This window comes from Hemicordylus capensis, chromosome 5 (genome assembly GCF_027244095.1).
Source record: "Hemicordylus capensis ecotype Gifberg chromosome 5, rHemCap1.1.pri, whole genome shotgun sequence".
In the NCBI taxonomy this organism is placed as follows: Eukaryota; Metazoa; Chordata; class Lepidosauria; order Squamata; family Cordylidae; genus Hemicordylus; species Hemicordylus capensis.
Genome location: NC_069661.1, coordinates 32,988,568 through 33,012,833, shown reverse-complemented (window position 1 = coordinate 33,012,833; position 24,266 = coordinate 32,988,568). Strand labels below are relative to the sequence as shown.

Sequence of the window (24,266 nt, the reverse complement as noted above, 5' to 3'; positions counted from 1 at the left end):
TCTTAGGAGTTTTGTTTTCCTGTTTCACATTGGCTGGGTTAACATGAATGGCAGTGCATGAAGCTCACTCCACTCCCACTTGAGTCTGTACTTCTGATATACTGAGATTGGTTGTGTTGTCCATACCCATCCATCTCAGCGTATCCTGCCCTACTTCCATCAGGGAACCTGACATCTGTACCTTAGATCTGAAGCAAGTGGCAGATATTGGGTTCCTGACAGAAACAGGACAGGATATGCCAAGACTGGTGGTTTCAGATGACATGACCAGTCTCAGCATATTGGAAGCTGTAATGGGACTGCACGAATCTTAGGTCCCAGTGAATCTTAATATCTAATCACTGAATGGAAATGTCCAAATACTTTAGTTGAGGATCAGATCCTCTCCACTAGAACTCATCTACAGCCTTGCTTTTGTAGTTTCCTGGGGAAGGGCAACACAGAAGACCTGAAGGTGCAGCTTGAAATCGAGCAGTGCCCCATTCAGATCAAAGTTATTCTGTATCTGTCCTGTCTGCTTTCCCATGTTGCTTGCCCCTTCTTGATTCTGCCTGTGACTGAAAGCACGAAATGTATATCTGAAGCAGCTGAATCTTGCTGAGCTGCCTTTGATCTGGGCTCTTTTTAGCACAGGGACACACACGGAACATGCTGAGCAGAGGAAGAAGGTTTTTATTGCTTTTCCATTCACTGCATGAATGTCAATAGTCAGTGACAAAATCCCTGGCTGTATTAAACTAAAGGGCTTATTGAGGGAAAGAGATAGAGTAAGTTAATGGAATGTTGCTCCAAGTTCCCTCCCTGACATCTCCAAGATAGGGCTGAGAGAGATTCCTGCCTGCAACCTTGGAGAAGCCACTGCCAGTCTGTGTAGACAATACTGAGCTAGATGGACCTATGGTCTGACTCATTATACGGCAGCTTCCTATGTTCCTATGTAATGTCAGTCAATTTTTTATATTGGATGAAAAATGCACTGGTCTGAGATTCTGAAGAGCAGGGTTGCATTCCTAGTTCTGACCCCTCTAGAATTTTGGGTAATTGAAGGAAAATTCACATAATTGCTTGTGGGTATTACACACTGGGGTACTGCGAAGCCTATGCAACTCATCTCTTGAGGCTTTTTGGGCTATCCTTAATGTATAACATGCTATCAAAGTCGCTATGGTCTATTATGCTTTGTCACAACTTTGCAACCCACTCTTACCCTTGAGAAAGTGACATACTTTCTGGTTGATTGTATGTGTACTGGGTGAGATGATGCTTTACTATAAGCAAGACGTGAGGAGCTAAAGCTGAGTAGTAGCACATTTACATGCAAAAGGTCCAAGGTTTAATGTCTAAATAGAATCTTCTTTAGTTAAAAGGATATTAGGGCTAGAAAAGAGAGCTGCCGTAACTTGAGCAGATGGTACTGGTGCAAGAGTCCAATTCAGTATAAAGCAGCTTCATATTGTTATGAGACTGGGATTAGGATTACAAATACTGGCTGGACAACTGTTGTGGGGGGCAGATAGTTTAGGAGGTGAACCTGAAGGGGGTGATAATGGATGAGGGTTCTGCAGAGATTTTTCTGAAAGGGTGAAGCCACCAAAAGCTTCTTTTTCCAGTCATGGAGGGGGCTGGGAAATATATTCTTATTAGCCTACTTTTCAGGTGAAGCACAAGTGGGCTAACTTGTGAACCGCCTAACTGATTTGAACCAAATTTGCTACAGATGTAGAGACACATAGGGATGCCCAAAAGGTGTGGTTTGTGATGATTTTATCCACTCCAGTTCAAGAAGGCGGCTGCGTGAACATCTGAGGCACAAGCAAACTAATTTGTGGACTGTCTAACCAATTTAAACCAAATTAGGTACAGTTGCAGTGAGTGACACATAGGGACACCTCAGTGGCATAATTTGTGATGATGTCATCCACCCCAATCCAAGATGGCAGACATGTAAACTTTTGAGGCGCAAGTGGGCTAACTTGTGAACTGCCTAACCAATTTGAACCAAATTTGCTGCAGCTGTAGGGACACATAGGGATGCCCAAATGGCATGGTGTCTGATGATATCATTCACTCCAATTCGAGATGGTGGTTGCATGAACATCTGAGGTGCAAGTGGGCTTATTTGTGGAGTGCCTAAGCTATTTGAACCAAATTGGGTACAGTTGCAGTGAGTGACACACATGAACACCTCAATGGCATACTGTAGCTTATGATGATGTCGTCCATGCCGATTCAAGATGGTGGACACAAATTTTGAGGCTCGTGGGCTAACTTGTGAACCATTTAACCAATTTGAACCACATTTGCTGCAGCTGTAAGGCCACACAGGGGCACCTCAATGGCGAAGATTGTGACGATGTCATCCACCTCAATTCAAGATGGTGGGTGTACAAACTTTGGAGGCGCAAGTGCACTAACTTGTGGACAGTTTAACCGATTTGAACCATATTTGCTACAGCTGAATGGACACATAGGAATGCCCCAGTGGTATAGTTTGTGATTATTTCACCCACTCCGATAAAACATGGTGGATGCACAAACTTTTGAGACACAAGTGCACTAACTTGACGACTGTCTAACCGATTTGAATCAAATTTGGAACAGCTGTAGTGAATTACACACAGGGGTACTTCAATGGTGCAGTTTGTAATGATGACATCCACCCTGATCCAAGATAGCAGACACATGAACATTTGAGACGCAAGAGATCTAACTTGTGGACCTTGATTTTCACCAAATTTAGTCCAGATGTAGAGACAGTAAAAGGAAAGTAGGCTGATTAGTTCTTACTAGAACAACTTGTATTTCTTATATTATTATGAAGAAAAGCCTTGCTGGATCAAGCCCACCTAAGCCCTCTCTCATCCAGGATCATGTTTCCCACAGTGGCCCATCAGATGCCTCTGGAAAACCCACAGTGAGGCTCTCCACACGAGCAGTGTGGAGAGCCCAACCGGGCACGGAGTTAGGGACAAGCAGGGAGGATCTGCCACCCACACAATTACCAGCTCTGTCATGGAGCTGGTAGGAGCAGCGGGGATTGGGGGCCGCTTGAGTGCGCAGGGCATCCTAGGGAGAGCCCCAAGGTCAAGAAGCTTGTTTTAGCCTCCCAGCAGGGGTCTCCTCGTGAGTCACTGTGCTGCATCTCACGATCGGGTAAATGGGGTTCACTAACCTCATTTAAGGGGAGGGGTATTTTCAGAGGCTTGCTGTCGGGAGCCGCACAGCTCCCTTAGCCCGATTTTTCCTGGTCGTGGGAATAGCTTCATTGTTCCCACATTAAGAAAATGTAGGCTTGCCCCTTCTCCTGCCATTGCTCCCTTGCAACTGGTATTCAGAGGCTTGCTGCCTCTGGTCTTGGAAGTAGCATATAGCCATCAAGACTAGTAGCCATGGCTAGACTTGTCCTCTATTGGTAGACTTGCCCTCCAGTTAAGGGGTGTGTGTGTGTGTGTGTGTGTGTGTATAGAATAAAATAACAGGCTGAGAGAGACTGGGATACTGAGGGAATAGAGAACAAGAGAGACAGATCTGAAAGCTGATTGAAGGCACCTTTCAAGTGCAGGGGTGTCTCTCTAGATATCTGCTGTGATCTGTTGTTTCTATGAGTACACTGCTACTTAACTCCACTTGGTGCTCAGCATGTATATTTGTAAACAAAATGTTGCAAAGACACTGTAAACCTCCAGCAATTTCTCCTCCAAAGGAAACCCAACCTGGGTAGCACTACCCCTAGAACTTTCCACCACTTGGTGAAGTGGGGAGCAGGGATAACAATATATTCTGAGAGACAAGATTGATAGTATTCATGATCACCACATGCTTACAAGCCTTCTAGAAGGGGAAACATAGCGAGGTCATTCACATAATCAAAAGCTGTGTTCTACCTGGGTTTGAGAGCTGTGTGTGCTCTCAGTGTTTTGGTTGTGTGGAAGCAAAATAGGAGGAAAACCTGGGTCGCTTTTCCTCCTATCTTGCTCCCACACAATCACTTCTACCCAGGATTTCCTCTTACCTTGCTTTCACACAACCAAAAAATTAGGAGCACACACAGCTCCCAAATCTGGGGAGAACACGGTTTTTGATTGTGTGAATGACCTCAGTGTATCTTATAAGTCAGGTGTGTGATAAGGCAGGTGCATAAACTGCTTCACCATGATTTCTGCAAGCATGCGCAACTGCATAATTAGCCCTTACTTAGGAGTTAGGTTTGTGCTGTGGTGGTGGGATTTCATATGGTTTTACTTAGGGTCAGAACTCTTTGCTAACTGAAGGTTGCCAGGTTGAAATATTTAAAACTCAAGTGTGTGAGGGAGTGAAGAGAGATTGAGAGAGTGAGAGAGAGAAGAGAGTGAGAGACAGAGAATCCAGGAGAGAGCAGGAAGAAGAGATTGGGTGCAATAATTTGAGTGTGTTTTCTCTTCCTCCCTCTCACACTAGGAATATCTCCAAACATTTGTAGGCATCCTAAGAATTGTCATGCTGGGCCATACCAAAACCCTTTCATCTCATCTCTGACTACAGCCAGCCAGAATCTCTGCAGATGTTGAGAACAGAATGTCAGTGCAATAAATCCTGCTCCTGGCCTTTCACTTTTAACCTCCACTAGAAGCACAGCAAGTAAGACAAAGCAATTAGTTACCTTTTCTTTCTATACTGAAGCCAAGATTGTCACAATGTATCAGTCAAGTACTACCAGCAGGTGGTGTGATTATAAATATCATAGAAACTCTTATATGAAATTGTGTCTATTACCATTTCATTTTTAAACTTTAGTAAGAGAACAAAAACATAACTGGCTACAAATTTAAAATACATTTGGAGATAAAATGCCAACAAGTGCAAAAGCAACGGATGTCCTTCTTCCTTCTAAAAGTTTGCATTTAACTTTACATTCAGTTTACATCTCAGTCCTAAAGACATTAATTATTAATATTTAATAATTTGTACTCTGCCTTTCTACACAGAAGTGCACTCAAGGTGGCTTACATTCAGAATCATGTGACATTTATATATTAATATAAATTGGCAATATAATACACACACATTGCAAAACAGAAGAATTATAGTGAGACCGCTTTAAAAGGCAGACAGTGAAGCTATTCACACTCAGGCAAAGCCACCTAAACAAGGTTAGGAGAATAAGCACTCTCCAAACCCCTTTTTTCTGATCATCTGCCCGCCCTGCTGCTTGGGCATCCTAGGGAGACCCCCGAGACCGGGAGGCTTATTTTAACTTCCCGGTGGGGGTCTCCCTGAAATTCACCAGAGCAACTCATGATCGCCAAAATGGGCCGGGGGGGGGGGGGGCTTAAGTGGGCTAACTGCTGGGAGCCGCACAGCTCCAGTTCCCATGACTGCAGGAAAGTGGGCTGGGCTCCCTTAGCCCACTTTCCTGTGGTCATGAGAATAGTCTCTGGGTCATGGAATTAGGGATACTTATCTCCCCAAACATGCCTTGGAGGCATATTTCTTTTGTCATATTTTGCTGAATAGAGGAGTCCAGACAGGCTTTTCCAGAATGCATTGTGTCTGATCCTCTTTCCTGAGTAGGAAGATGTGTGAATCACCGATTGTATGCAAGGCTGATTCTAATGAAAATCAGAGTGTGCAGGTGCATCAAAGAACATCCTGTGTTGGGACTGACTCTCCCAATAATTCTATCAAAAGTTTTGATGGGCACCTTTTCGAAGTTACATCACTGACTCATCCCTATTGTGAGGGAGTCTGCTGCTGCACGTCTTATCTGCCTTCCCTTCCTGGCCTAATTGCTTCATTAGCATAAGGTGTTATCTCTCTTGTGAGAGGATGAGGCGAATTTAGAGTTCATCCCAAATCCAAAATGACCTCAGATGCCAGATAACTCGCAATAGCTAGTTCTGGAGTCTGCTTAGCCAGACCCCCACGTAGGGAGAGGGCGTGTGAACCTAATCTCCTTTGAAATTTGTGTTGCAGCCCAAATCTAGGGGCGACCAGTCCACTGCCAACTAAGCAACTTGTCCCCATGTATAACATAAACTGGGTGTTCACATTGCGGCGCAGCTCCTGAGCATAGCAAAAGTGCAATCTACAAGTCTGGAGATGCAGCTGTAAACAGGGAGGCTTCTGGGAGCCGGGCAGGATAAGTTTAATTAGTAACAGGTGATCCACCTGCCGAAGAAGGAGGAGCCACCTGCCAGAAAAGGAGTAGTTTGTGGGGAGGTAAGCTTTTAAGGCATTCTCCCCACTAGCCCTTTCTCACTGGTCGTGAGAAAGGGCTCAGTATGTAACTGTTTAGGGAGGACATTTCAAAGATGGGTGCCAGAGCTGAGAAGGCCTTATCTCTCATGGACCTCCTCTGTGCCTTGGTTGGAGGAATGCCAAAGGAGGGAAGGTCAAAGGTAATTTCATACAGGCAGTTCTTGAATTCCCCGTACCCAGGTGCTACAGGGCTTTAAAGGTTAAAACCAGCGCTTTGAATTGAACCAGGAAACAAACTGGCAGCCAATAAGGATTGCTGTGATACAATCCAATCTTCTGACCCCAAATAAAACCCTGGTGGCCGAGGCCTGGATCAGCTGAAGTTTTCCAGGCTGTCATCAAAGGCATACTGGTATAGACATACGAGATGCGGAAGAGGTGATAGGATACTACTGAGTAGGCAGCAGTGTTCCCTCTAATAGGGATTCACAGATGTTATTGACTACATCTCCCATAATCCCCAGCCAAAGGGCATTGCAGTTGGGAATGCTGGGAGTTGTAGTGAACAACACCTGGGAATCCCTGTTAGAGGGAACACTGGTAGGCAGTATATGGTGTGCCACTTCAGATTGTGGGCAGGGATCAAAATAAATAAATAAATAAATAAATAAATAAATAAAATTCTAGTTTTGCATTTTCCTCCATTTTTCCCCTGAAAAGCAACAATACCCCCACCATTTGAGGATATAAGATTTGCACAACAGGATGAAAAGTTCTATCTAAGTTATTTATGCTCATTTTCTGTTTGCAAGGGGGTTTTGATGTAGGGGAGCATTCAGACAGGTTACCTATCTCTGTCATCTAATTATGCTGCATTGGTAGACCAGGTCTCAGTTGGGCAGTCATTTGAAAAAGTGACTGCAATTGTATAACAAAATGTGATGCCCTGCAAATTATTATTATTATTATTACATTTATATCCCGTTCTTCCTCCAAGGAGCCCAAAGCGGTGTACTACATACTTGAGTTTCTCTTTCACAACAACCCTGTGAAGTAGGTTAGGCTGAGAGAGAAGTGACTGGCCTAGAGTCACCCAGCTAGTTTTATGGCTGAATGGGGATTTGAACTCGTGTCTCCCCGGTCCTAGTCCAGCACTCTAACCACTACACCACGCTGGCTTTCTAGCAGACAAACCCAAAATAATGGTTCATGACAAAGTTTAAGAATAGCTCGGAAAACATATCAAATGGAGAGGTAATTACATTCTTGAAGGTTTGCTAAAGAAGAACAAGGCTTGAAGTGTGGGCACTTCTAAAAGGTGGGCTCCACATAGCCTCTCTCCATGAGGAATCGGTCCAAATTTTTGCAGGTAAGTTGGAGAGCTGGCAGAAGAGAATGCACATTATATCCCCATGGAATGGGATTGGGGACACATCCCAAAGAACTTGAAATGTTAAGTGATTAGAAAGAGCCTTGCATAAGGAAGAGTTTACCAAGATATAAGGTGAGTGTCTGTAGAAATCAATGCTGTCCTCTGCAAATATGATTTGAGATTTATTTCCTTTCTGGTCTCTTATTTTATGGCACACTGTTGTCAAGTGCTCAGTTTTCTTTTGAGAACAGAAATGTACTTAATTTAGGGCTGCACAACTTTGTCCCTCCTGCAGACATTGAACTACAACTTGGCTGACCCCTGCTAACTGGGCAAGGAGGCACATTTTAACGTGGTGATTCTCTTTATTTAGCAGGGGGAAAGTAACGGCCCTATCCACCCGCAGCACATTACCTCCAGTGACTGTTGCTGGTGTCTATCTTATGCTTCTTTTTAGATTGTGAGCCCTTTGGGGACAGGGTTCCATCTTATTAATTTATTATTTCTCTGTGTAAACCACCCTGAGCCATTTTTGGAAGGGTGGTATAGAAATCTAATAAATAAATATAAATATAACCACCATCATCTGACTATTGATCATGTGGTTAAAGAGTTGTAGTCCAACACAGCACCTAGAGAGCTGAAGTTGTACAGCCCGGATAAATGTAAAGCCATTAGGATTCTAACATGTCTAAAGCCAGTACCAAAATGTCCACTTTATATTGTGCATCCCTTACAACACAATGAAGTTCTCCATATATGCATGTATGCATTTCTTTCTCAACTGGGGCACTGGTTATTTATAAGATAAATTATATTATCCCCTGATGAGTGGAACTACAAATGTTTGGTTTTTTATATGCAAAGTGAAAGGAATGTTATAAATAAAAAGTAAGGGAGTACAAGACTTGAGTATAAGACAGATCTAGTATTTAGATCTGAGTGCATCAACAGATCATGCCATTTAATAAATTAAGGACCTGACCCTGCAGGTAAAAGTGAAGCACATTCTGCTTTGGGAAGCTATAGTTAGCTGAGGTCAGTTTGGAATTGTTGTTGCTCCCTTAGTATTGTCATCTCCCCAGTCTCTTGACCCTCCCATTATTCTCAAATAGCAGGTGTGTTCTTCTCTTTATTGCTGTAGATCAGCAATAAAGCACAGAGCTAAAACAGGCACAAGGGATGAAAAAGACAACCACGATAAGAATAGAATTTTCACCCAAAGGCCAGTCCAAAGGAGAGTTTGCTGATGAAAGAAAACTAGCAACAGAGAGGCAGTCGGAAGAGCCTGTGGAGAAGCCTTTCCTTCATCCATTGGGAATGGAACTAGTGGTGGTGGTGGTGAATACGCAAACAATTTAAAAATACATACCTATTTGGCAGCTAGATGTGTACTATCACTGCCATAAAATTCAGGCAACAACACTGGTACTGAAAATGTTCAAAATTCTAAAAGCCAAATTCTGAAATGTTCAAATGCATGCATTTTGTTTCAGTGCTAAACTTAACTCATAGGATGAATGATGGAGAATTGAGAAGACAAAAACAAAGCACTGGAGGGCTTGGTCTCAGATTCTTATTAATTTTTTAAAATCATAATTTGACCTCAATTCATTGTATTCTCAGGCTCTCTCTTAATGCTTTGACATTGCAAGGTGTGATTGTTACACAGATCCCTATGGTATTTTGGGGACATATGGTAGTCAAGCAGTTAAGGTAATGGGCCATGTTCCTGCAATGTGACATTTCAAGTCACACCTGCAAGTCACCTACACATGTAAATTATTACTTGATTAACTGGGTGGGAATGTCCAAGTCTGGTGGATTTATAATAGGCCACATTATTCCCTTGTGTATCATGTGGTGGTGACTGGGGTGCTTTAATTATGCCATATGCAATAGGCAGAGTGGCCTTTGACAGTCAGCACAACTGTCACTATTGACTTTGCTCAGCTGCTATGCTATTGAATGATGAGGAAATGGCAGTCTGTGGGCATAATCCCTCATTTCCAGTCTGCCCTTCTATGCAGTACAGCCAGGGACTTAGCTATAATTGAGCTCCACCCCTCCCTATTTTCCCCATTATCTTCCTAGGAGCTGCTGGGGAGAGTGGCGAACACGGGTCCCCTCTCCCCTAGCTATGCCCCTGAGTACAGCATAGTACACTGGTTAAACAGTGAGAACATATGACAAATGTTGAATTTATCATATAGGTGGCTGCTGTCACACCGCTACTGGATGTTTCTGGTTGCTGCTAGTAAGGAGATGTTTGACATGAGGATGGTAAAGTATATGTAAGCATCACGAGCCATTAAAATCAGGGCAGGGATTGCTTGCAACAGGAAGACATTGTAAGTGGCATCCCTGAGTTAGGTGTCATGTGTGTGCCATTCTGTTTCCATCTTGGCTACAAAATTCCATGGTGCCTCCTGAGTAGAGAGGAGAGCTGGTCTTGTGGCAGCAAGCATGACTTGTCTCCTTAACTAAGCAGGGCCTACCCTGGTTGCATATTAAAGGGAGACCTGATGTGTGAGCACTGTAAGATATTCCCCTCAGGGGATGGAGCCACTCTGGGAAGAGCAGAAGGTTCCAGGTTCCCTTCCTGGTATCTCCAAGATATGGCTGAGAGAAGCTTGGAGAAGCTGCTGCCAGTCTGTGAAGACAATACAGAGCTAGACAGACCAATGGTCTGACTCAGTATATGGCAGCTTCCTATGTTCTTAATTAGTACTATGGCCATGGAACTATCATTCCAGAAAATGGTATGAGCCATTTTGCACAAGTCATTTCATCTTGTAAAGCAGGTGTGCAAATACTTCCTGCAAATTCTAACATGTGTAAATTATCAACTGATAACCTCTCCCTTTCACTCCATATGACTCAGATCTGAGTCTTTTGTGTAATTTTCAATATAACCAAAACAATCCTTTATTGTTCAAGCACATATGCACCTGTGATGTTATAAAAGACTCAGTCTCTCAAGGTGTGTACACATGTACATAGCCTGTGATGGGGAAGCACACTCACTGCAGATATATACATTTCTCTGCAGGTCAGAGCTGAGAAAATAAGGCTTCCATGTTTACAGCAGATGGTTAACATACATAGTGCTAAATGGCTGGAATTGATTATGCCATTACTAGCTTTCCTCCTCCCTCTCCAGAGCAATTTTTGATCTATTTTAAAGCTTATTTGGTTTTATTTTAAATATAAGGTGACATATATATTCAATTGTTTACATGTACACAAGGTGTTTGAAAAATAATTTTTAAAAACCTGCTTGCTTGAAACAGGGAGGTGCAGGATAGACTACAGAACTGTTGAGAATCAGTATGGTATAGTGCTTAGGACAGGACTAGGATTGGAGAAGCCTATGTCCAAATCTCTACTCAACCATAATGTTCACTGGGTGACTTTGGGCCAGTTGCTATCTCTCAACCTAACTTACCTCACATGTTGGTTCTGAGAATTTAAAAGGTGGGTTGTATGTTGCCTTGAGCTCCTTGGAGAAAAGCTGGAATATAAATGTAATAAAGAAATAAAACTAGAATTTGTATCGCTAGCCAGTACATTTACCACATGCACTGAGTGGGAAGTCAGGCCAGGGTCAATCCAGGAGAGGAAAAACTGCAGTGACTCCTATGGTGTGTTTGCTTGTATACAGCCTTTGAGTTCCTTAGCTATCTTGGTTTCATTTGTTCTTCTATAGTCCTATATACCTTGTTGGTATACCAACACAGAAAACAGAAAAATGGCTTAAAATACTTCCATACTGAATAAACCATACAATTCAATGTGACATGGAATTAACCATAGTGTATATACTTTCTTTACATGTATCCCAGAAATCAGACACAAGTGTTAACCTAGCCAGATGACTAGAGTGCTTTAGTTTACACAGTTGACTGCAAACCACAAACCTCTTAAAGGTATTTATCTGCATCTGAATGTTTTAATGCACTGATTGAATCCACTAACTATAGTGCTGAGCTGGCACTACAAAGGAGGGGTGATTTTTTCCAGTCTTCCCTCCCCTCTGAAGCCCATTGTGGTTCCCAACAATATTCCCTGAGGGTCACGTGAAAAATCTGTTGCTTCATAAATTTAAATGTTTAGCCTTTTTCTGGGGAGTACTTAAAGAGGGAAACAATATTTTGTTTTGTTTTGGAAGCAGGCCATTGTGTGTTGATCCCCAGAGTATAGGGATGGAGAGGAAGTGATTCATGCTTCTTCTTCCATTCTTGACAATGACGGAACCAAAATGCACATCTCTCTCCACATCTGGAGCTCACACTTCTCACTATGGTGGGAAATCCATGAAGTCTTCAGAGGTACAGCTGAAATTTGCTCCTCCTGTCAGCTACCATAAAAAATGACATGTAACAGGAAAAATGCTAACTTTTATAGAAGCAACTGATTTTAGAGTATGCAATATAAAAATGAGGGAGATAACGTTTTGCATAAAGTGGGAATTAGCAGCTAGCAGACTGGAAAGCAAAGTAGAAAATGAGAATAATAGAATTCATTTTGATACTATCAAATTATAGGATTTTTAAAAACTGACTTTAGATCTAGTGCCGACGTGGCCATCCTTTATGCTAAACCACTACCATTTTCCTTCACATCAAGCAAGAAGAACATAGTGATCAAAAACAGTCTATTTTATCCCCCCGCCCTCAACAGAGTTTGAACTCTGTGTTTGTGATCATACTTATACTTTTTTTAAACCTTGCTTTTCGACCTACAGGCCTCAAAGTGTCTAGCAGAAATACAAACACAAGTAAAAGACAACTTGCGATTCAACCCTACACCTGCAAGTTAGGAAATAAGCTCCATTAAACACAGCGGGGCTTATTTCCGAGAAAGCACACATACACAGGATTGTACTGTTCAGGTTGCCAGCCTTATGTACCTGCCCGTCCCAATCTTATACGCGTTTATTCGCAAGAATATCCCAGGGAGTTCAACGGTGGGATCCACTTCCAAGTTCAGAAAAGCTGAGAAGGGGGCTAAGAAGCCGACAGGCCTATCCCCTTGGAAGACCTTGTGGCAAACCTGAACTCGCTTACAAAAGAGTCAGTCCCATCGGGCTCCGTGGAATTTACTTTTAAGGAAACGTGTTCAGGATCCTCCAAACTCGGGGGTGGGGAGACAGAAGGCTCCCCCCTCCCACCCCCAGCTGAGCGGAGGGATACGGAGCAGGCGCCTTCTTGATAAATAGATCTGGCTGGCCGCGACGGCCATTTGGTGAATGCGCGATCCCGGAAGCGGGGCGCGGAAGGCTGAGCGGAGAAGCGCTGGCAGCGGCAGTCCTGAACGGGAGAGCGCGCCGCATCCAGGACTCGAACAGCAGCATCGCCGGCTGGCTCGTAAGTGTCCCTCGGAGCCCTTCGGGACAGGCCTTTCCTGTACGGAGGGAAGGGGGGAAGCAAGGGCTGCTTCCTGCCTGAGGAATGCGCCGCGGTAGGTCTTATTTTCTTTTAAAACCCCTTCGCTAGGCAAGAGCGAGCGCTCGAGGACGCGCACACTCACTCGCGCGCACTCATCCTCTCGTGATAGGTGAAGACGAGCACGAGTCCCCCCACCCCCGCTTTGGCAGCGACCGATGCACGCGCGCTTCTCCTCTCGCGAGAGGAGGAACCGCGAAATATCGTTGTTTCCCCCTTCACTTAATTTTGGGGAGGGGGGGAACCCAAACATAAGGAAACGCGCCTGCGCCGATCCTATGGCTTTGCCTTACTACTCTCTCCGGCCTTTTCTCCCTGAACGCGGCGCCTGTTTCCCACTTTACGGCGGCAGTTGAGCGTTGCTGGCCTCAGCCAATCGGAAGCGCCTTTGGGCGGGGCCTCACGCGGCTCGCTATTCTGAGCCCGCCTTCGCCCCAGGAGGGAGGGCGGTGGCGGAGGGCGAGGAGGTGGAGCCTATATCTAGCGCCGCCCTCTCCTTCGTCGGCCTCGCCTTCGGCGGCGGCGGAGGCTGCGCCCGAGTTTAACTGCGCCCTTCCTTCTCCCGTGTCTGTTCCTCCACATCAGCTCCCCGCGGCCCTCTCGAGTTCTCTTGCCGTGGAAGCCAGGCCGGACCCACCCGCTGAGGAAGAGAGGGCAGAGGAGGCGGCGCCGGTGACGTCGCGGTTGGCGTTCGGTGCGGGCGGGCGCCCCCGGCTGTTTCCGGAGGAAGGAGAAACGCAGGCAGCGAGTGAGCGAGAGCGGCTCCATCCCCCACCCGCAGGGAGGGAGTGCGGCAGCGGCGGCGGCGCAGACAGGCCCGACCAGGAGGCGGCGGCGGCGGCGGAAGAGGAGCAGCAGTAGCAGCAGCAACAACCCCCGGCCGCGGCGGCCACCGCTAGAGCAACCCTCGCCCACCCCTCGCAGAACAAAGGATGGCGCTGAAACGCATCAACAAGGTGAGGGGCCAGTCTCGGGGGTGCTGTGAAGCCGGCGTCGCGGGGAGCGGGGAAGGAGGCGCAGGGGGCGCTGCTGCCGGAGCTTCCCCTCCGGACTTCCGCCTAGGGCTCTCCGGGAGACTGGGCGGAGGCCTGTGTTGCGTTTACCCCGCGGTGGCCCTCGGCGGGGGGCTGGGACGAGGCGCAAGTGCCGGGGATGGGACGCTGGACAGTCGGGGGCCGCCGTGGGGGCGTTCTCCCCGAGCCGCCTTGTCTCCATCGGGCCCTGGCGAGGCAAGAGAGGGGGCAGCCTGCCCCTGTCCTGCCTCGGCCCTCGAGCAGGCGGTGGAGGGGGGCGCCCTCCCGGCGGGAGCGGGGCCCTGGCAGCCTGGAGTGTCTCCGGGGCCGCTTCCTCGTGTCGGCTTGGCCCTCGCCACGGTGGAGGGCGCTCCGTCCTGGGCTGCCGTATTGTTGTCAAGCTGGAGCCTGCTCTGGCCGTCGCGGTTCCGTCAAGCGGGACGGGAGTCAAAGTGGGGGTGGGAAGGGCCAAGACCCCGGCCCCGTCTCGGCGCGGAATCCGCCTCCCGCTCTCGCAGGCAGTCGGTTTCTCTGTTCTGGCCGGGAACTTCTTTCCCGCATTGTAAGATGGCGGCGGGTTTGCCTAGCCCGGGCGCTTCCCTGGGATCTCTTTCACTCTCTCTTTCTCTCTCGCCTGCTCTCGGCGGTAACATATGACTGACACATACGCGCCCCCATGCTCGGCTCCCTCGATCGCAGCTGCCGATCGCCCTCGATCCCTGTCTCCTTTAAATATCCCGGCCCTTTTTGTTAATGCGGAATCGAGGGCTTTTGCCTCCGTTCTTGACAAGGGGCGGAAGTATGTGGCGGCGGCCGTGTGTGATGCATCGAGAATTTCGTTCTTGCACAATCTAGAAGGAGGGTGGAGTAACCAGCTAATGGCCGTGGTGAGGGAAGTCGGGCCGTGTTCCGAGTGGAAGCCTCGCTTGTGGTGGCGGAGGGTGCGGTTTAGGCAACTCCGTCACTCTCCTAGTTTCACTGGTGACGTTCTTGGAATCCGAGGGGTCAGTGGTGAAGGAAGCGCTGTTTCTAAACGGTTTGGATCCTGGAAACATGATACAGGATTTTTTCCTGCTAAATGTTTTGGACCTCCTGCCAAGCAGATGTGAATTTTAAGCTATTAATAACCAGAACTGGGTTTCTGTGTGGTTATGGCCACTGATCACATTGGTGGGCCACTGTGTGAAACAGGATGCTGGACTAGATGGGCCTTGGGTCTGACCCAGCAGGGCTGTTCTTATGTTCATGGAGTTAATAGTGTCACACAGTTTCTAGAAGTATCTGAGATCCTGGTGCCTGTGCTAAATAAAAAATGCAGCCCTTAACTTCCTATTCCCACTACTAGTGTGCTTAGATGGAATTACTATTAAATCAGATCGTAATAATAGCTTCTGGTGAACTTGCTTTCAAACTTGTTTCCCCTGCAGTAGAGAATAACAACTCTTAAGGGAGTTGCCCAACTTTAATTAGTTTTGTCAACGTATACAAGCAAATGTTTAGCAACCTGACCCTTAAGTGCTTTGTTGATTAGTAATGTATGAGGAAATGCCTTTGAATTTTGAGAATTAGATGTTTAGAATAGTCACTGAAGTTGGTGACAGCAGATACTGATTTGACTGGTATTTTGTTAATTGGGAAGATCTGATATAAGCTGTTACACTTTGTGGAGTAGGAGCTCAGATAATATTATCTGATATCAGATATTTGTGGAGTTAAGTTATATTATGCAACCCTGTAGGGTAGGTATTCTCAATTCACCAGCTACAATATGGGGATGAAGTAGAGAGGCCTGATGCCGCTTAGTGAGTTCATGAACTAGGCAAGATTCAAAATGGGGAAATCTAGAGACTGAACTGCAAATCAAGAACTAGTGCAATCTAGAGACTGAATCAAGAACTAGTACTGAAACAATTTTCCCATTTGTATCTAGTCTGCCAGGGTATGATAAATGTAAAAGAGCATTTTGATCAAAATTGTCATGACTTGACATATCATGAGGTTAGGCAAAATTACAGTTGAATCTTGTAGTCCAATTTATTTATTTATTTATTTATTTATTTATTTGATTTCTGATGAATGATGTACATCCAGAAGTGTGGAGGCTCTCCATAACAGTCCCATAGCTACACCTACCCTGATAGCCATGCCCATCCCAATATCCACAACCCCCACTTAGATACAATAATTTGGGAGTTCTGTTACAAGAAGTCAAGAATCATGTAGACTAGAATGAATAAGAATTAGCCCTGCTGGATCTGGCCCAAGGTCTATCTAGTCCAGCATCCTGTTTCACACAGTGGTCCACCAAATGCCTCTGGGGAGCCCACAAGCAAGAGATGAAGGTATGCCCTCTCTCCTGCTGTTGCTCCCCTGCAACTGGTGTTGAGGCAGGTGGCCCACTGGTATTGAGGCAGGTGGCCCACAGCCACCAAACTAGTAGCCATTGATACACCTGGTCTCCATGAACTTGTCTAAGCCCCTTACAAAGCCATCGCCACATCCCATGGCAAAGAATTCCATAGATTAATTGTGTTATGTTGAAAAAGTAATTTCTCCTGTTGGTCTTAAATTTCCCAACCTTCAGTTTCTTGGCATGACCTCTGGCTCTGCTGTTGTGAGAGAGGGAGAAAAACGTTTCTCTGCCTACTCCTGCTAACTCCTAACCCCTGCTAACTTGGCAAAGAGGCACCTTTTAACATGGTGAGTCTCTTTATTTACCAGGGGGAGAGTAACTGGCCCTCTCCACCCCCAGCACAGTAGCTCCAGTGACTGTTGCTGGTGTCTGTCTTGTGTTTCTTTTTAGATTGTGAGCCCTTTGGGGACAGGGATCCATCTTATTTATTTATTATTTCTCTTTGTAAACTGCTCTGAGCCATTTTTGGAAGGGCGATATAGAAATCTAATAAATAAATACTCTCTTCATTCCATGCATAATTTGATACACCTCAATCATGTTCCCCTTAGTTGCCTTTTTTCAAAGTAAAGAGCCCCAGATGCTGTAGCTCAGCCTCATAAGGAAGGTGCTCCAGGCCCCTGATCATCTTGGTTGCCCTCTTCTGCACCTTTTCCAGTTCTGCAATATCCTTCTTAAGATACGGTGACATAGCTGTACGCAGTGCTCCAGATGTGGCTGCACCATAGATTTGTATAAGGGCATTATAATATAAGCATTTTTATTTTCAGTCACCTTCCTAATCCTTCTATAGCATGGAATTGGTCTTTTCTGCAGCTGTCGTGCATTGAATTGATACTTACAATGAGCTGTCCACCACGACCCCAAGATCACTCTCCTGCTCAGTCACCGACAGCTCAGATTCCATCAGCATATATTTGAAGTTGGGGTTCTTTGCCCCAATATGCATCACTCTACACTTGCTTATATTGAACTGCATTTGCCATTTTTGTTACCCACTCGCCCAGTTTGGAGAGAGCTTTTTGGAGCTCTTCACAATCTGTTGCGGATTTCACTACCCTAAATAATTTAGTATAATCTGCAAATTCAGGCACTAGCTATTCACTCCAACTTCTAGATCATTTTATGAACAAGTTAAAGAGCTCAGATCCTAGTACCAATCCCTAGGGGACCCCACTTCCTACTTCCCTCCATTGTGAAAAGAGTCCATTTATTCCTACCCTCTGTTTCCTGTCGTTTATCCAGTTACTGATCCATGCATGAACCTGTCCCCTTATCCCATGTCTTGAGTTCACTCAAGAGCCTTTGGTGGGGAGCTTTGTCAAAAGCTTTTTGTAAGCCCAAGTATACTGTGTCAACTGGATCACCTTTATCCACATGCCTGACACTCTCAAAGAATTCTAAAAGGTTAGTGAGGCAAGACTTGCCCTTGCAGAAGCTGTGCTGGTTCTCCTTGCAGAAGCCATGTTGGTTTCAGGCATGAGTCTTTGCCTTCCTGGGGATGCCGTTGACTGTCATCATGGAACATAGGAAGCTGCCATATACCAAGTCAGACCATTGGTCTATCTAGCTCAGTATTGTCTTCACAGACTGGCAGTGGCTTCTCCAAGGTTGCAGGCAGAAATCTCTCTCAGCCTTATCTTGGAGAAGCCAGGGAGGGAACTTGAAACCTTCTGCTCTTCCCAGAGCGGCTGCATCCCCTAAGGGGAATATCTTACAGTGCTCACACATCAAGTCTCCCATTCATATGCAACCAGGGTGGACCCTGCTTAGCTAAGGGGACAAGTCATGCTTGCTACCACAAGACCAGCTCTCCTCTCCAAAAAAGGTGCCTCTCTGCTAAGTTAGCAGGGGTTGCAGGCAGAAGTCTCTCTCAGTCCTATCTTGGAGAAGTTAGGGAGGGAACTTGGAACCTTCTGCTCTTCCCAGAGCGGCCCCATCCCCTGAGGGGGATATCTTGCAGTGCTCACACTTCTAGTCTCCCATTCATATACAGCCAGGGCAGACCCTGCTTAGCTAAGGAGACAAGTCATGCTTGCTGCCACAAGACCAAGTCCTATGGTGGTCTAGTGTCAGGACATTCTACAAAGAATGACAGGGTATGCCTACTGAAATGCATTTGTTCTTTCTAAATGGCCATAGGAATGCATGGAATTTCCAAATGGCAAATTCAATGCAATCCATGGCCATTTGGAAGGAACCAATGCATTTCAGTAGGCATACCCTGTCATTCATTGTATAATGTCCTGTTACTAGTCCACTATAGGACTTGCGTGCTGGCGGTCCCGTGTTCAATCCATGGCAGCATCTCCAGGAAGGGAAAGACTTGTGCCAGAAACCATTGAGCGCTGCTGCCAGTAAGTGTAGACAGTAGGGATGTGCAAACAGGTTTGATGTTCAACGTGTTCGGTTCGGTTGGGGGTCGAACTGAACCACCCCCTGTTCAGTCCAACCTGGACCAAACCTTCTCCGGCCCATTCACAGAGGTGTTCATGAGTGTGTCCCCGCCCCCCAAAAATCTTTAACATTTTTAAAAACTTAACACCTCTGGGGGTGTTCTCTGACGTGGTGGGGTGTGTGTCTGCAGAGGTTCCCCCTCCCCCCGCTGGCTTCCCTTAGATTTAAAATAAGCCTGTTCAGGCATTTCTCCCCAGCGCGGCAGCAATTTTGGAGGCCGCTGTGCCTGCACAATGGACCTCTGCATGGCCTGGGTCATCCTAGGCCACACAGAGGCTCATTGCACAGGGGCAGCAGCCTCCAAAATTGCTGCTGCTGCTCCGGGGGGAATGCCCGATCGGGCCAAAGAATGGCTGAACAGGCTGGTTTTAGACCTAAGGGAGGCCAGTGCGGGAACCTCTGTGGACACACACACACACACCCGCCACCTCGGAGAACACCTCCAGAGGGGGTAAGGGTAAATTAAAAAGTTTGCAGGGGGGCTCCCCCCCCACTGAACTGGCTGGTTTGAACTCGGGCCGGACCAGCCGGTTCCGTGCACACCCCTAGTAGATAGTACTGAACTTGATGAATCAAGGATGTGACTCAATATAAGGTGGCTTCCTATGTTCCTAAGATGGAGAGAATGGTAATAAACAGTTGGAATAGCAAGACTAGAACATTATTTCCATGTAGAAAGCCAAAGGCTTTCCATCCCTGCTGAGACACTGGAGGAAAAAAGTACCAGGACTACATCCCTGCCTGTCCCTGCCCACCGTTGTTCATGAGTAAACATTTTAGTTCTATTTTAGAGCAATTAAAGTATTGTTTCTAATGGAAGTATTTGAATCCACAGTAGACAAAATAATTCTTAAACTGCTTTTCAGTAGCTAGTTTATTTGGTACATCTGTACCTTCAGCTACATGCTCAGGCCAAAACACTTCTCTAAAACAGTTAACTTCACCATTGACATAAATCATTACCCTGTTTAAGGTATAAGTTATATGGGAACAAAACAATTGGTATGTTGAAGTAACAGATAACGGTTAGGTTTTCATTACGTAGAGGAATCTTGGACATAATCTACAAACTGAAAGGTTGAAGATATATAAATTATTCCTTGTGTAAATTCTATACTGACTTTCAGCATCTATCCAAACTTCTTCAGATAATCTTGGTTTGAGTTAATTGAACTACTCATGTGGGATTTGCCTCCCTCATACCATATGGAACTTTTAGTGTAGAAGAAAATTGAATCTTTCAAGCATAGATCATGGTGTACATTTGATGGGTGGCTTATCACCTCATTAACCCAGTTCAAGTGAGTTACATAGAGTTGGTCAGTCTTATGAGACTATAAGTTATAGAATTCCAATTTATGTGGATTTACCTGTGCTTGCCATAAAGGGCTTGTCTTATGTTAAAAACAAAATAGTAATTGAAAGCAGAAATCTAAAATTAGAATCTAAACTAATCCTAGGTCGATTTGTGTAATTAGAATAAAATATAGTTGGGCTGATATTAAACTTGATTGAATTTAATTTCTGAGAACATGGAGCTAGTTGATCAGCTTGCCAACCCTGGTTCTGCTTGCTTGTTACTGATGCTACTACGAAAATGTTTAACAGCTATATGTATTCCTAGTAATGTTATACTTTCACCATACTTGTCTTACTGAATTGAATAGCTTTTAAAAAATTGTAATCCAGTTCTTTTGTATTTTGTCTCGAAGTGCCTTACTTCTTGCTCTAGATCTCTTGTTGTTCATGTCTTCATTCTGTGAATGATGTCTGCAGAACCACTTCAGGTTCCGTAGATCATGTTGACACACACTTTAAATGTCTTTAAAACAAGAAATCTCAGGTCCTTGTTTCCTTTGCGGGGCGGGGGGACTATCCCAGAATCCCAAACCTTCAGATAGCATTCAACAGTTAAAATGTTTTTTGTAAGATGCTAAATCATCATGAATCTTTCTGAACTACATATCCATATTAATAGATTTTCTAATTTTTATTTATTTTTTGGATGAAATTGAGTTTCCTAGAAGTTGTGTTGACTGTTCTCCCTGGCAGATTGGTTTGATCATCGAGAAAGGAAAGTAGACTGAAAGCTTAGCACAGTATTTCCCAACTTTTTGAGTCTGAGGCACACAGCACACACCCCCAAGTACAGACATAAACCCTTTTGCCTCCCAACCCACCCCCCTTTCTTCTTCTTTTTTGCACTGGCAAAGCCACCACCAATAGTCCCTCTAATTTTTTTCATCTCTGTGCGGAATGAGTTTTGTTCTGGGCGGCAATATCAAGGCACTGTGTGCTCACATGCATTCAGAGTGGGGGCTTCCTAATTCAATGTGAGCTAGATCTAAGATTAGCTGAGCAGACATCAGAAAACTTGTTAGCGCGTGCACTCCTTAGAGGGAACAGTGGCCACCACACATTTGTTATAGACTGGGAGGGGCAGAGCCTCCCAGTGCATTACAGGACTACACTTGTGCAAAAGCAGGGAATTTAAATTCCCTCCTTTTGGTGCTGACTCTGAAGGCAGTGCACCAACCAGTGTTTCACAGCATACTGGTTAGGAAATGCTGATTTAGCATACATCTGTCATTACCCTCTTCACCGTCTTCTTTCTCAACAGTGTTAAAAGCAAATGGATGGTGGTTATTTTTATGAATAGCCTTCCTTTTTAAATGCCACTATATTCATATTTCATGGTGGCAGGAGGGACACCTCTTAAATCATTTCTGTGATCACCACCAGCAAAGAGCAATGGTCATATTGCCTGAATTTGTCTCCAAGCATGCTTTGTGACCTTGATTTGTTGTCTTGCATGCTGTTCCACCACCTGTTTTTCTTTCAGTTTGGATTGCATGATCTATCGGGTTCACTGTCTATTGCCTTTGTCTTCAGACCCATCCATCAAAAAAATGCCACAAAGCATGTTCATCTTCTATGAACGTTTTGATTTGACATGTTCTGTTCACTATTTGGCACCACTTAGTCTGCTGTCCCACACAACACAGACCTCCACTGATGTTAGTGTGAAGTTTAATCTACACATTTGGCATTGCATATGAAGGCTTCTTAACACTGCAATAAATTAGTTTGCATTGCAGGTGGGTACTGCATGTTTGAATGCTTGTCTCACTCACATCAAAATCTCCTTGCTGATAGAAAACTATTATGTTGGGGTAAATGGTGTTGCCTGCTGTTTTCTGTCTACATGGAAATATTTTGTATGGGAGAGCATTCAGACATGCTGTCTCTTGTATGGATGGTAATGCTTTAACTGCATATGTTCTATATTTATAGCTTACCTTTAACTCTTTGCTGCTTCTTGGACATTTTTGCTTCTTTTTTAAAAGTTAAAGCTTCTCACGTCTACTTAAACACTTACAAAACTATCACTGGCTGACATGATGAATTAGTCTAACTTGTCATTTCAATGAGACTATTTTGAATAATTTGTCCTTTTAATTTCAATGGGGCAATCCTTTTAGTAGCTTTTCTCGTGTCAGCCAGTGATGGCAAAATAATTTGGCTTTTGACTGTGGTCTTATTATTGTGCTTTGCTTTCTTGGTTGTGCAGTAATATATCATGGTCCAAAACTGTAAGCAACCTTTGTGGACTGTTGCAGTTTGCCTAGCAGTTGACTTCCTCCTGAGTTGTTTTACTTTGCTTAGTTTTATTAAGTTTAATAAATTGCAGCCAAGAATTGGAAAATGTTTTGAGTGAGAAAAACTGAGCCCAACTGTACAAACTGTCGAGTTTGACAAAACATTTATCCAGAGAACATTAGAATTCTTAAATTGACCAGTCTGAAAATAAATGGTCACATGATAACTTATTGACAGCTATAAACTAATATTTTGGATCTTGATACTGGATTTCTTGGTTAAAAATGAAGCTGTCTTGTAGATTTAAGACTAGTCCACACATTTGCATTGTCTACATGTTTAAAAACAATGATACCTTCCCTGCCCAGTTGCTTGAATGGGTTCCTAACTTGTTCATTGATCGATCAAGTGATTAGTTAAATACCTAGGAAAACTACTTAATATAGATTCTGAAAACAGATTGGGTTTGAAATTAGGAGAGCTGCAAGTGACTGTTCTAACAGAGAAAACTGCCTCTAGCACTGAGGTATGTTTGCTTTAATTAGAAAAACGGATCTTGCTTATTCATCATGACAGTTGGGTCTAAGAATCTTTCCAGATGGCCCTGTGGTAGTGGGTTCATACTTGCCTTTAAAAGAGGCCTATCCCTTAAATGTTCTTTTCTGAAGTGCAAATTAGCACACCAAGAAACAAGGGTCCCTAAACGCTGCTGTCCTCGGTAACTTGTGTTTTAGGCTCTCCCTTGCTCTCTCTCACCTGAGGTGCTCAGAGGAAAGCTGGAGCTAATCTGGATTCTGAAGTGACCAGAGTACCTCCAGCGTATAACCTGACAAAGGAAGGCCATGACTCCATGCATGGGACAAAGAGGTACTGATTATGGCAGCCAAACCTGTCCTTGCTAGAATATCGCAGAAAAAATATTTTAATGATAGTAGTGAAAATATGTCTAATTTTGAAGCCTATGCAGAGTTATGAGAAAAAATATTTAAGCCTAGGTATGCCAGGATGATTTTTAAAAAATATCCCATTCAATGCCAACTTGAAGTGTCCCACAAACACTTCCTTGGTCAACTTTCAAAATCAAGGAGACTTCATTCTACATGTGCTTCTGTAGTTAAAGCTCCCAAGTCATACCCTTTCATACTGGAAATTCAGTTTACAGTTTAACAGCTTCTCAACTGTATAGGTATCTCACATTCATACAGACACAGAATATAAGTATTTACTGTAGGAGTTTAAGTACATGCTGCAGATGCCACAGTAGACTAGACTGTCATTTTTAAGCCTTATGTTCTCATGCAAACCAAATTTTAAGTAAAAAGACTTTCACTGCTGCTATTCAGTACCCATTAAATCTTTAGATTGGCAATAGTCCCATTAATTTAAAAACAGTTCTTGGAAAATGTTGTTCCTTAGCAGTCTTGTTCAGCTGAATTTATTGCTCTTACAGTGGAAAAATAATCTCAATTGTATCAGTCTTCAGGTTGAGGCCAGTGGTAATGGGCTTCAGCACTGTACTCGCATACAACAGGGAATCCCCTTTGAAATGTTCTTCCATCACATGCCAAGTGGCTTCTTCCGCAGGTGGACATGCTGAGAACCTTGCTGTGTGCATACAGCCTGTCACTGCATGCAAGGATCTGTACATTGGGATACTAATCCGAACACTGGATTTAGAAGAGGGTATCTGACCCCCTCCTAAAACCATACAGGGAAAATTTCATATGAACAAAGCAGCAACTCTTCTTGGAACAGTCACCCCTTGCGCATCTAGCTGGGATCCGTGA

General features: G+C 44.6%; 2 protein-coding genes across 15 annotated transcripts in view; both read left to right on the top strand.

The window, feature by feature from the left end:
* The window catches only part of LOC128327415 (sodium/hydrogen exchanger 9B2-like), a 77,946-nt gene extending 65,554 nt beyond the window's left edge, over nucleotides 1-12,392 (top strand). For 9 of the 10 annotated variants that reach the window (XR_008308614.1, XR_008308613.1, XR_008308615.1 and 6 more), the window contains 3 exons: nucleotides 4,438-4,617; nucleotides 11,395-11,478; nucleotides 12,297-12,345. The gene's annotated coding sequence lies outside the window, so the exon portion shown is untranslated. Of the gene's footprint in view, nucleotides 1-4,437; nucleotides 4,618-11,394; nucleotides 11,479-12,296 lie in introns of all 10 variants that reach the window. The other variant, XR_008308611.1, reaches the window with a different exon arrangement.
* Nucleotides 12,393-13,813: 1,421 nt separating this feature from the next.
* UBE2D3 (ubiquitin conjugating enzyme E2 D3) overlaps nucleotides 13,814-24,266 on the top strand; it is a 31,147-nt gene continuing 20,694 nt past the window's right edge. For 3 of the 5 annotated variants that reach the window (XM_053256220.1, XM_053256218.1, XM_053256219.1), the window contains exon 1: nucleotides 14,513-15,013. In XM_053256220.1, the coding sequence (XP_053112195.1) occupies nucleotides 14,663-15,013 (351 nt within the window). In that variant the 5' untranslated portion in view covers nucleotides 14,513-14,662. Of the gene's footprint in view, nucleotides 13,953-14,512; nucleotides 15,014-24,266 lie in introns of those variants that run through there. The other 2 variants (XM_053256222.1, XM_053256221.1) reach the window with 2 other exon arrangements.